We start from the raw sequence: 13,483 nt of genomic DNA, 5'->3' as shown, positions 1-13,483 counted from the left end.
CATAAAACAAAATGAAATAATGGCCCTTGCAACAACTTGGATGGAGTTGGAGGCCATTATTCTAAGTGAAGTAACTCAGAAATGGAAAACCAAATACTGTATGTTCTCACTGATAAGTGGGAGCTAAGCTATGAGGACTCAAAGGCATGAGAAAGACTTTGGGGATTTGGGAGGAAGGGTGAAAGGGGGTTGAGGGACCAAAGACTACATATTGGGTACACTCTACACTGCTTAGGTGATGGGTACACCAAAACTCAGAAATCACCACTAAAGAACTTATCCATGTAACCAAAAACCACCTCTTCCCCAAAAACTATCAAAATTTTAAAAATAAATAAATAAATACCTAAAAAAGGAAGGGTCTGTTCTGTCAATCTTATGATCACTATTTCAAAGTTAATGCTCGTCGATTGTGCCTGAATTCCAGGTGGGGGAGATGTATAGTGAGACATATGTGACCCCCAGCTTCCCTTCATGGCCTAAACTACACTTTAAAGGCTTTTTAAATTATTATTATTATTTCTTTTTATCAAGAGAGGGGTCCATTCTGTTGGGTCTTAGGATTTTATTTTATTTTTTTACATTTATATTCCGTCCTTTTTGTCAAGGTATGCCAAGCTTTTATTTTGTCCCATATTGATGCTGAATGTGTGTTATCATGTCCCAAAGATGTGTTATCTGTCCCAGATCCATCATGGCCCTTGGTGGAAACTCTATGGCTAGGGGACTTAGAGTCAAAAGACTTATAGCCAACTAATGCACTAGGCCAGATGGGAATGGAAGTGAGTAGACACTCATTAACCTTGAAACCTCTTTTAAGCAAAATAAATCCCAAAACCAAAAGCCAAAAAGCAAAGTTACAAAATTGACTTATCTATAAATTCTATGCGTCAACCTACTGCAATCTGGGCTTTTAGCAATTAGTTATACAAATCACAGCATTTTGTTCAGCTATTTAGGAATCTGTGTACCATCCTTGATTTGGAGGGTCTGAATTAATTTTACTCCTCAAAATCAGCCTTTACAATCTCATGTGATAGTCTCTGGGCCTGGCAGGATTTAATAGTTTCAAATTCTGGAGGTAAAACAAAACATAAGGATGATTTCAGGTAAAGGCAAAATTATTAAATAAATCTTAATGGTTATTTATACAGGCCTGTCCCTGTGTTTCATGAAAGCTGTTTACTCTGTTGCCTTTGCCCAGGTCCAGACACAAGGCTTTGGTTAACTTGAGTTTGATGTCAGATACTTGCATGAGTCAGTGCCTTCTTTAGATAACATATGTGTACTAAGGAGTCAAAGCCCTGTAACTTAATAGCACAGGATTAATTAATAGTACCTGATAAGAACCTTTTACAAGGGAGCTAGAGATGGTGATAATGAAGTCCATGACCCGACTGGAAGCTGTAAGAAGATTTTATAACTTTGTTTGATTGGTTTTTATAGCTTTAATAATCCCCAGCAATTAGTCAGACTTCATTTAGGGTTTAATTTTGAAGAAGTTTGTTAAAAATGATGAAGGCTTAAAACATTTGATAAAAACAGAAGAACAGGTCACTGTAAAATAATAGTTACTCATGTACCAAAGTGGTAATTAAAAGACTTTAAAGAGAACCTACAGAAGGTCATATGGATGTAAAAACTTCAGCCCTTTTAAATCGCAAGTTTTTTAAAAGCAGTTGAAAACCTAATAAAGACATAGGAATACGAAATCCTGTTTCTTAAGTCAGTTACCAAAAAGTCGAAAAAGAACTTCTGCAATATGACTGCTTCTCCTTGTGAGAAGCTCACTTAGATAGTCTGGAAGTCAAACTTGATGGGAAAAAAAGTGCTTGAATTTAACAAGACACAGGTATGTTCAAGGTTATCAGTAGAGCGGGGAGTATGTGACTCTTGGGAAGAGCATGAGTTTTCTGATTACATTGAAAATTTAGACATATCAAGAAAAGCCAAGAGTACAAAATCAAATTATACTGGAGGAAAGCATTGCTTCTCTAAACTTGCAACATAAAACATTTTAGCATTAGGCCATAACAACAGTTAGAACCGGAAGAAAAAAGTTACAGGAGCTAACAAAAATGCTGAAGGAGAGAGTTATTATCTCAGGCTTTCTCAAGGGGAGAAAAAGCTGAAAGCAGCAGGACACAGAAAAGTTGAACTGAGACATGATTGAGAAATTTTTAAAAGAAACAGATTATAAAATTAAAAGTAAAATTTCTTGCAATTTCATTAAGAGCAAATCAACACCTTAAGAAAATCTTGTTTTAACATAGGGGACTAACCCTAGAAAGAGTATTATAAGTTATTCCCTTTTAATTATAACCAACTTAATCACATACAAAATTCCTTTCATAAATTCCCTTTCACAAAGCTTATCACAACTTATACAGACCAGCTACAGCAAGCTTGGACTTTCTGACTTGTCCTAAACTTCCCTTTTTCTTAATCAGTCATTTTATTTTAGGACAGAAATTTACCATACAAGTTCCTTTCTCATGCAAAATTATTCTCTTTTCTTTATAACCTGAGTTACCAAAAAATATATCTTCATATCCATATCTTTATGTCTCTCTCTCTCTTCCCTACTTACTGGTTCTTTCTCACTTTGTTTCATAAGTAATCATTTTCAAGTTCATAATTTGAGTTGACCTTTAGATAACTTCTGAATTTGACAAAATGATTCTTTTTCTCAATAAGACTAGATCCCAGGAGGCTTTTCTCTCCAATCCTGTCCAGAGAGATGCCAAATTAAATAACCCAAAGAACAAAAATCATCAAGATCAGAAAGAAAATGATAGCTATTAACTTCAGGGCATGCAAGCATAGATCGACATCCATCACTAGTGAGGCCCAGACAGCAAGTATGCAACAGAAAAAAGGGACAAGGGGGACCAAGAAGCAGTAGGTGCTGACAAATATCTCTCTGTACCTCAAACACTTTATCCATCAGGGAGACATTGCAACCCTAGACCCCTAAAGGCTGAAAAACCCTGCCCAACAGGGTGGCAGCCGACCTGGAGGATCCCATAACTCCAGGTTCCTCCACAGACGTGGCCCAAAGGATCCAACAACCAGGGACCCCTAACGCCCAATCCCTGGGGAATAAAAGGAACATGGGTATCTCTGTGTCTCTTTGGGTTCAGAAGGCTAAGCAGAGTGCAAAAAGGAAAAGGGACAAGAAAGGGAAGAGAAGGGACAGCAAAGGTCACTCACTCATCCATGAATCCAGAAACTTAGGAAGCAGGAAATCCTGAAACATTTGTCAGATGTTAGCATTTCACAGATAAAACCATTCCACAATTTCAGAAACATCTTTTCCCATATCATAAACTTTCTTAATTGGAAATCACCCAGACATCCAACAAGTAATCCAAGGAAAGATGTAAACCAAAACTTTGGGTAAAGTGGTCTTTGGTGGGGGTTTGGTTTTTTTTTTTTTTAAAGGGCTTTTTCGCCTTTTTTTTTCCTTCAGTTTCAAATGAGTTTCTAATGTTCACATTTTAGCCAGAACTGGTTGATCTCTACAAGAAAAACAAAATCTCCAAGTAACTTTGAACAATAAGCTTTATCTCAATGCCAGTAGCCTAGTAACAGCAGATTCAAAACAGGCAGAAAGAAAAGAGAGAAACAAAGAACTTCAGATGTGGTAATCAGATGGCAAGCATGAAAAGTGAAAGTAGTGAAGCTCTGGGCCAGCCATACAAGGCCAGCATAGAGCTGCAGTAAAAGCAAAGGCATCAAGCTGGAAAATGATGAGAACTATAGCTTTTCCATACCTGGCAAAGGGGATCAGGTGGATTAATCCAAAGCACACAATGGCAAAGATCTTGCAAGGCTACTTCCATTTTTATTACACCCCAGGGGCTCTAACCTCATGGGCTTAGACTCTAACCTGAATATCAGCTTTGCCTAAACCTAATAGAGGACACCCAGATGGACCCAACTTACCAGAGGGGCCAATGAGTGTTGTGCAGACTGAATTTCCTCGGCATTAGGTCACATCTCAAGGTCCTTTTATAGTGTCCCCAGAAGATGATGCTAGAAAGGGGTCTTTTCAAGATCCAGACCCCAAGAAAAGGTTCTTGGATCTCACACAGGAAGGAATTCAAGGTAAGTCTCAGAGTTCTGTGAGAAGAGATAGTTTACTGAAAGCCACTCTCTCACCCAGTAAAGCATCCTCAAAATGAAAGCAGAGGAATGCACTGTCTTTAAGTTTTTCTTATATAGGGGTCTTGCCTATGTAAACATTAAACTAAGCTGTGCCTATGTGCAGGTGGGCTGACAGCATGACTAAATGTATTATTCTATTGATTTAAAGAAAACTATCCTTGATATCTTAGTGTGTAAGTCCATCGAAGCATAACTATATCTTGAAAGCATATATTGTTATAGGTGTTGTAACATCTGGACTTTTCTGTTGCAAGAGTTTGTCCTTGCAGGCATTACCAAGCTGCTTCCTTAGTGGTAAACATCTTAGGACCATAGGTCATGACTGGCAAGGAATACGCCTTGCTAGTTTTAAGATAGAGCTTATTTGAAAATGATGTTACTCTGGCTCTCCTAGGCTCCTGCTGCCCTAACATGTCCACCACTTTTCAGCATTTCAGCATTTTCAGCACTCTCCAGCATTATTAGTCCCTTTCAAGGAATGTCCAGAATAGGCAAATCAATAGAAACAGCAAATAGATTAGTGGTTGCCAGAAGCTAAATGGAAGGAGGAATTAGCACATATGGGGCCTCTTTTGGGTGACTGAAATGTTCTGGCCGAGCATGGTGGCTCATGCCTATAATCCCAGCACTTTGGGAGGCCGAGGCAGGTGGATCACCTGAGGTCAGGAGTTCAAGGCCAGCCTGGCCAGCATGATGAAACCCTGTCTCTACTAAAAATACAAAAATTAGCCAGGTATGGTGGCGGGTGCCTGTAGTCCCAGCTACTCAGGAGGCTGAAGCACGAGAATCGCTTGAACGCAGGAGGCAGAGGTTGCAGTGAGCCGAGATCACACCACTGTACTCCAGCCTGGGTGACAAAGCAAGACTCCATCTCAAAAAAAAAGAAATGTTCTAGAACTAGTAGTGGTGATAGTTGCATAACATTGTAAATATATTTTGAAAACATTAAGTTGTACACCTTGAATGGTTAAAATGGTAAATTTTATCTCAATTTTTTTTAAAACAGGAAAAAAAGAAACAGTGAGGAAATGAACCATAATGTAGAAGTATAGGGTGAAAAAAACAAATGGGCCAGGCATGGTGACTTGCCTGTAATCCCAGCACTTTGGGAGGCCGAGGTGGGCGGATCACCTGAGGTCAAGAGTTCGAGACCTGTCTGGCCAACATGGTGAAACCTCGTCTCTACTAAAAATACAAAAATTAGCTGGGCATGGTAGTGGACACCTGTAATCCCAGCTACTCAGGAGGCTGAGGCAGGAGAATCACTTAAACCCGGGAAGCGGAGGTTGCAGTAAGCCAAGATTGCACCATTGCACCCCAGCCTGGGTGCCAGAGCAAGACTCTGTCTCAAAAAAAAAAAAAAGACAAATGGGTGAAATGCTGAGGATTTGCAATCTATACATTTTTACAACTACTCTACCTTATGAGGGCTAAGACATCGATTGTCAGATATGCCATAATTTTATGTACCATTATGAAAGAAAAATGCTGCCAATTAAACTATGACATGCCATCAATAGTAAGAAGCAACTGATTACAGAGATTTTAACATGAAAAGGAAAGTGTTTTAGAATCTAGGAGAGATGTCATTAGATGTAGAAAATAAACAATTATTTTAAAAATAAGGAGAAAGGAGGCCAGGCACAGTGGCTCATGCCTGTAATCCCAGCACTTTGGGAGGCCGAGGCGGGCAGATCACGAGGTCAGGAGATCAAGGCCATCCTGGCTAACACAAGGTGAAACCCCGTCTCTACTAAAAAATACAAAAAAAAAAAAAAAAAAATTAGCCGGGCGTGGTGGCAGGCACCTGTAGTCCCAGCTACTCAGGAGGCTGAGGCAGGAGAATGGCGTGAACCCAGGAGGTGGAGCTTGCAATGAGCCGAGATAACGCCGCTGCACTCCAGCCTGGGTGACAGAGCAAGACTCTTTCTCAAAAAAAAAAGGAATGGTTGGTGCAGAAACCCAGCGAGTTCAATTTGAATCATCTTGGGTTTCAAATGTGCTATTTGGGTATTCAAGTTGAGAATGATGAATATTATAAAATATTATTATTTATGCTAATATAATGGAAGAGAAATTATATTTCTAAAGGTATATATAACATTGGGAATTTTGAAAACATCTAGAAGCCCAAAAATGAAAAGTCACAAAAGGTAAAATCATTCTCATAAGAAGAATCCATGATTTTCTTTTTTTCCATTAGGAGAAGCCCTCACATTCAAATGCCCAGGATTTACTATTCTGAAACCTCTTCTCCCTTCTCCTCTCAAAACAATTCTCAGCAGGTCCTTTGATATTTATAGAAAGGAAAAGACCATCTTTACCTTCAAAGAAGTTTATCAAAGTGCTTGATATCTGCATTCAGAAAAGAGCATATCAAGCATTCAGAAAAGAGTGTTAATTCCAATTGTGTTTCCAAGGTCATTATTCAATTTGACCAGCATTTAGTAATCACCTAGTATTTTTTCGGGGCTTTGAAGTATACTTTTCAGGATATGAAATGTAAATAAAATACAATCTCTACAGTTAAGGAGGCTACAGGTAGGAAACAGGTTGTCAAAAAAGGCACAAGTAACAGAACACGAGACAAAATGAAGCAAAACTTACTTTGCTTCATTTGCCTGTTTAGGTATAAGCCTGAAGAGTTATGCAAACATGAGTGCTACAGAGATTCAAAAAGGAAAAAGACCATATCCAAATAGAAAGAGTGGGGATGCAAGATAGGAACCTGGAGAAGCACCTTCAGGAAATAAAAGGAGTTCGTTGGCCACAGTAGATGTTCCAATCAGAGCAAACTGAAAAAAACTCATGCATTGCATTGGGGAAAACAGTTTCAATAGAACAAAGAGATGGAAATCAAACGAGTTGAGTGAAACGTGGTTAGTGAAAAAGTGGAAACAAAGAGTATAAATTATGCTTTCCAAAAGTTTAATAGAACAACTGAAATATTTAAGAGATGGTGGAATACTAGGGGACTATTAAAAGAAATAATGTAGACAATGAAAACACACTGCCAGGGAAAGATAGTAAAAATGTTGTTAAATTTCTTAAAACACATGGAACACAGAATACTTGCATGCACGTAATATAAAACTTCAAGATATGTAAAGTAAAAAAAAGTACTATCAGAAATTAACAAATTCATAATAATGATGTATTTTTGTTTCTTTTTATTTTTAGTTATTATTTAAAATAATTTTATTGTTATTTATTCATTTTTATTTTTAATTTTAATATGTACAGAAAGAATTGTACATATTTGTGAAGTACCTATGATACTTCAGTACACACATACAATGTGTAATGATCAAATTAGAGTAAACATAATGATTTCTAAACATCTCTCAGTAGTTAATAGAATAAGCACAACAAAATCAATATGAGCTGACTCCAGTACAGGACTGGTGCTTATCCTTATTAATAATCAGATCAATACAAATTAAAAACACAATTAGATATCTTTACGCACCATCAGATTAAGAAGATTTTTAAAGTCTGCCAATTCCAAGCATGGGTGAGGATGTGGAGCAACAAGGACTCTCATACACTGCTGCTGGTAGGTGAAGCCATTCTGTAAAATTCCTTGGCCTTGCCTATTAAAGTTGAAGACTTTAATTCCACTACTAGTCAAAAAATATTTAACAACCAGTACAGACAGGAAACTCCATTTCTCACAAATGGCCATACACATGTGACTCCAGGGGAGTTCTGACCCACAGCACTGGTGGCCACAGCCACAGGAGGTCAGATGGACACTAGGTACTTATCTACTGGGGATCCAGGGACTACTCTGTTTTGGGGGGACAGCCAGAGACCCAGAACCATCAGGGCTGGTTGATGGACTCACACATCAGGCGGGACAAAAAGAGTAGCTCCTTAGCAGTGACTAAATAGGGGCCCGCAGGGCTGCAACAGAGTTGAAGGGGAACTTGGGGATTTGGGATAGTGACTTTTTACCAAGCTGAATAAAAATATTTCAATATTTTGATAATTGGCATGGCCTTCATAGTGGGTACTGGCTGAATATCAGTTCTGAATTTTCTTTAAGGCAACTCAAGCATATGTGCAACCAAGTACATGAAAAGAATTTGTATGTAACCACTAATTCATCATAAGCAAAGAGAAAAAAAACAGCAAAAAGGAAAATGGATGAATAAATTATGTTCAATTCATACAGTGGAATATTCTAGAGTAATGAAAATAAGCTATAGCCACAGGCAATGTGAATGATTCTCACATAGAGTAGAGGGGAGAAAAAAGACATGAAACAATACATACACTATGATTCCATTCTCAAAAAGGCTTTGCTAGATTAAACTATTGGATAGAGAAGCTTAAATAGGTAGTAAACCACTAAATATGCAAGGAAGTGATTATCAGGGTTGTGAAGGAGAAGAACAGGTAAGTTAAATGGGCGATTCTGAGGAGTAGAAATTTTTTTTACTTCATAATTATTTGTTAATTCATCTTTATATGTTTAATGGGCTTTTCTCTATTATTTTATATTTTTTAATAAAAGAAAAAAGAATTTAAAAAATCTTGGAGCTCACTGGGGGCAATGGGGTTTGCAGCTGAAGTCCAGTAGTACAAATGATGTGGTAAGAGGCTGGCAGGGCTGTTAATTACAGCAACAAAGGAGAAAAAGTGATTGGAGAATTAAGCAACATGAACGGTATTTATTCAAAAACAGCTCATTATAGGACACAGAACTCCCTGAGTGGGAGTTTGAAGCCTTCTTAACTCAGAAAGAAACTTCCAACACAGTTTCCCAAAGAAAAATGGGCACCAATGGCAAAGTAAGCAAATAAGCTTTATCTTTGTTCAGTTTGTGCTTTTCTGTGTCTTTGTACGTTTGGCTAAAAGAAGCTTCCTTCAGGAACTCAGGAAGCAGTGACTTACAGTTGATCAAAAGGATATGAGTGGCCCCTATGCCAGGAACTTATTCTAGGGAAATGAACTGTGGATTGCCAAAATGTTTATTACAAGGGTGTTCAGTTAATATTAATATTATTTAAATGGCCAAAAGAAGAGAGATTTAAGTAACTGTGCTGTAACCATAAAATAGAATATGCATATGTTACAAATAATGTTGCAGGAGAATATAGGAAAATATTCATAGTATATTAATAGTAGAAAAAGTATATTACAAAATACTATGGACAATGTATCTTATTTGGGGATACTCAAAGAATTTGCATCAAAAGCATAAAGTGGGTGATGAGCTTACAGATGAATCTTATTTTATTTTTTGTCTTTAAAAACTTGATAGGCCTTGGCATTTTGAAAATTCCTGTAATTAATATATACTTCATTTGAAACAAAATAAATAATATTCAAAAACATAATTCAAAATTAGGTAACTATTGAAAAATAGATATTCATGTGGTCAAAGACTTTGGGAAAAGTATACCAAATGTAAGCATAGTAGTGTTAGAACAGAAGATTATAGGTTTGTTTTTCTACTTTCTTTCAATGTTGCTTATATTTGAAATTAAAAATATAATTTGAGGCTAGAAAAAATTGGGATTATAGAATCCTAAATACTTAATTTCTGTTCATTCATCTTTACCCAAATTCTTACAATTAGATGAAATTTTTATTTAATTTATATCCTACAGATAAATTTAGTAATGATGTAAGCCTCATTTCTCAGACTTTTAATGAATTCTCTGGGGATATTGTTCAAATGCAGATTTTGATTTAGTGGATTTGAGGCAGGGCTTTCATCTCTAACAAATTCCCAAGTGATGTGAATAAATGCTTGTCCGAGGACCACACTTCGAGTTGCAAAGATGTAAAACACACCTATTCTCCAGCAATTATCTGACTCAGGTAATTCAGAGCTGATTTCAAACAGTTCACTCAATAGATTTTTATAGGCCATCTACCTTATTCAAACTCTATAAATCTATCCTCTCTGTTATAGAGGGGAAAACTTGAGGCATTATATCAAGGTAAACTTTAATACATCTGTTATTTTTTTCAAGAAATAAAAAATGTAATAACTATAATGTAGAATTCAACTTCTTATTTTTCTTTAAGATCCCTTGTCTTTAAAATAATATCTATAAGATCCAGCTACAAACTCTTTAACTCTTTGTCATGAAATTACAGTATCAATATATTCTAATTTTTTCTCATCTCCTCTCTCCCACCCCCAACCCTGTGAAAATCTCTCTCTATCTCCTTCTTCCTTTTCTTTCTCTCTTTCAGGTTATTAAATGCAAAGCAGCCATCGCCTGGGAAGCAGGCAAGCCCCTTTGCATTGAAGAGGTTGAAGTAGCTCCCCCCAAGGCTCATGAAGTTCGCATTCAGGTAACTGGAGACTTTCCTTGGATGGGAACAGACAAGACCCCAAGTGGAGACCTGGCTTCTGTCAGGTCAGTCCTCTGTGCTATGATTCAGAGGCCTTGGAGTTTCTAGTACAGGGAAGTTGTATTTTTAGGTTCAGTCAAAAACAGGCATTATCCCAAAAAGGAATAAATCATCCATTATTTTAGTAATTTTCAAATAATGGGCTTAAAATTTAATTGATCTTAACATTAATCATTTACCCTAAGAATCAGACAAAGGAATTCACTTTGGATTTGAATTAGTTAGGTTTTGTTTTTGCTTTCCAATTGCTAATTATTTGAAAGTGTTATTAAAAGGAAGACAGAGAATTTGATGGAAAACAAGACAGAAGAAAAAACCTGACGTGCTGCCCTAGGCAGCCGAAGGGTCCTGGGTATCCAGAGGAAGGGAAAGGAGTAGGTCACAGGGAGAAGAGAGTGCATGGAATGGAGTGAGATCACCGATGGCAAGTTTGGACAATTTCCCCATTTTTCCCAAGCTGACCAGGCTTATATTTTCCCTGAGGACCCCCACATTAAGAGTCTGTACATGACAGTGAATGGGACATCCTCACTGACAGAACCTTAAAGAAGAATATAGGTATACATTGGTAATTAATTCAGACAATCCTTGATTTGCTATTGTTCTCTCAACTGTAAAAGGTATATTACCTCAACTTCATTTCAATAAGCCCTATTACCTTTTATTTTTTCCTCTCCTGGAGGCAATAATTGCCAATCCTGTCTCTTTTATGATTTTCTGACAACAGCAAAAGGTAGAAAACAAAGATGAATTATAAGAGGAAAAAATCTAACCTAGTATATTTTTATTGGTTCTTTTTTTCAAAAGGTGATTCTTTTATTGAGTTCTAGAAGTCTTATAAAGTTTTAAAATGATATCAAGCCTAATATTATATGTAACATCCACCCCAATAATATAGTTGCAGAAACACAATTCAAGTCTGTGATTGCCTTGTAGATCATTGCCACTTCCCTGTGCCATACTGATGCCACTGTTATCGATTCTAAATTTGAGGGCCTAGCTTTCCCAGTGATCGTTGGCCATGAGGCTGCAGGGATTGTGGAAAGTATTGGGCCAGGAGTGACCAACGTCAAACCAGGTATTTTATTTTATTTTATTCAGAAAAAATGGAAATGTCACAATATTTCAGAGATAATTCTTGACAGAGTCCTGGCTTGGCATGCTATAATTGATCTCTGTTTACAAAAGGGGACCATCTTTTCCAAAGTAAAACTGAGAGACACAATTTATCACAGTCTAGCAATAGGACAGAATATTTGAAATCAGAACTGTCTAATAAAATCTGGGAAATGTGGTCACTTTATTTACATATAGCACTGAGAAATTGTCCCATGAAGCAAAGTTACAAGGTTAGCTCTAACTGAAACTTCCATGTTTAACAAATGACACCTTATAAAAGAACAAGATCATGTCCTTTGCAGAAATATGGAAGCTGTCAGCCATTATCCTTAGCAAACTATTGTAGGAACAGAAAACCAAATACTGAATGTTCTTACTTACAAGTAGGAGCTAAATAATGAGAACACATGGACACAAATAGGGCAATGACAGGCACACTGAGACCTACTTAAGGATGAAGGATGGAGGGAGGAGAGGCTCAGAAAAATAACTATCGGGTACTATGTTTAGTACCCGGGTGACAAAATTATCTGTACACCAAACTTCCATGACACAAGTTTACCTATATAGCAAACCTGCACATGTACCCCTAAATCTAAAATTAAAGGTGTTGTTTTTCCTTTTTTTTTTTTGAGATGGAGCCTTGCTCTGTCACCCAGGCTGGAGTGCAGTGGCACCATCTCAGCTCACTGCAACCTCCGCCTCCTGGGTTCAAGCAGTTCTCCTGCCTCAGTCTCCTGAGTAGCTGGGATTACAGGCATGTGCCACCACACCCGGCTAATTTTGTATTTTCAGTAGAGACGGGGTTTCACCATGTTGGCTAGGCTGGTCTCGAACTCCTGACCTCAGGTGATCCACCCACCTCGGCCTCCCAAAGTGCTGGGATTACAGGCATGAGCCACCTTGCCCAGACTTTTTTTTTCGAAACAGAGTCTCACTCTGTTGCCCAGGCTGGACTGCTGTGGCACAATCTTGGCTCACTGCAACCTCCACCTCCCGAGTTCACACAAATCTTGTGCCTCAGCCTCCAGAGTAGCTGGGATTACAGGCATGAGCCACCACATCTGGCTAATTTTTGTATTTTTAGTAGAGACAGGGTTTCACCATGTTGGCCAGGCTGGTCTTGAACTCCCAACCTCAGGTGATCTGCCTACCTCAGCCTCCCAAAGCACTGGGATTACAGATGTGAGCCACTGCACCTAGTGTAAAATAAAAGGTTTTTTAATGACATGTTATAACAACTTCTACATAAAAAAGCAAACTATTTTAATATTAACAGCAAACTATGTAAAGAATGAGGACTTAGAGGTAGCTTTAACGAGAAATATTATATATATGTCAATGTTAGCTGAAGTGTCTTTTTGGAAGTTTGTAAGATAAAGATAATCCCTAAATGAAGCACGTCAATAGCTGAAATTATTTAGTCCACATTTTACAACAGATCTTCCAGATACTGGAATATGGGCTATGTAATCCTCATTTGGCAGGCCAGATGAACCATGCCACTCTTTTCTCTTTTAATGAGAATGCTCCAAAGTTAGAGGTATATTCGTATCTTTCCATTCCAAAAAAGATTGTACAAACAAATTGCTTCCCAAAATTTTGTGTCAATGAAGGAGTCTGGCCAATATAATCCCTTTAGCCCCAGCTCTGCCACTTACTGGCTATGTGATCTTGGCCAGTTATGTCACTTTTCTGTGATTCAGCTCAGATTTCTGTTTTCTATAGTGTGAATAAAAATAGGGCTTATCTCAAAGAGTTGTTCTGAGAATTAAGTTCTGAAATAATACATGTAAGTAGTTATAATGGTGCGTGGTAT

At 37.6% G+C, this 13,483-nt stretch overlaps 1 protein-coding gene across 1 annotated transcript in view; it reads left to right on the top strand.

The window, feature by feature from the left end:
• Nucleotides 1–9,927: 9,927 nt before the first annotated feature.
• The window catches only part of ADH4 (alcohol dehydrogenase 4 (class II), pi polypeptide), a 35,522-nt gene continuing 31,966 nt past the window's right edge, over nt 9,928–13,483 (top strand). The window contains exons 1-3 of the mRNA XM_054554781.1: nt 9,928–10,002; nt 10,384–10,485; nt 11,482–11,623. Of these exons, the coding sequence (XP_054410756.1) occupies nt 9,928–10,002; nt 10,384–10,485; nt 11,482–11,623 (319 nt within the window). The remainder of the gene's footprint in view (nt 10,003–10,383; nt 10,486–11,481; nt 11,624–13,483) is intronic.

The sequence above is a fragment of the Pongo abelii genome, chromosome 3 (assembly GCF_028885655.2).
Source record: "Pongo abelii isolate AG06213 chromosome 3, NHGRI_mPonAbe1-v2.0_pri, whole genome shotgun sequence".
In the NCBI taxonomy this organism is placed as follows: Eukaryota; Metazoa; Chordata; class Mammalia; order Primates; family Hominidae; genus Pongo; species Pongo abelii.
Note: the sequence above shows the minus strand (reverse complement) of the source record. Positions and strands in the feature narration are given on the sequence as shown.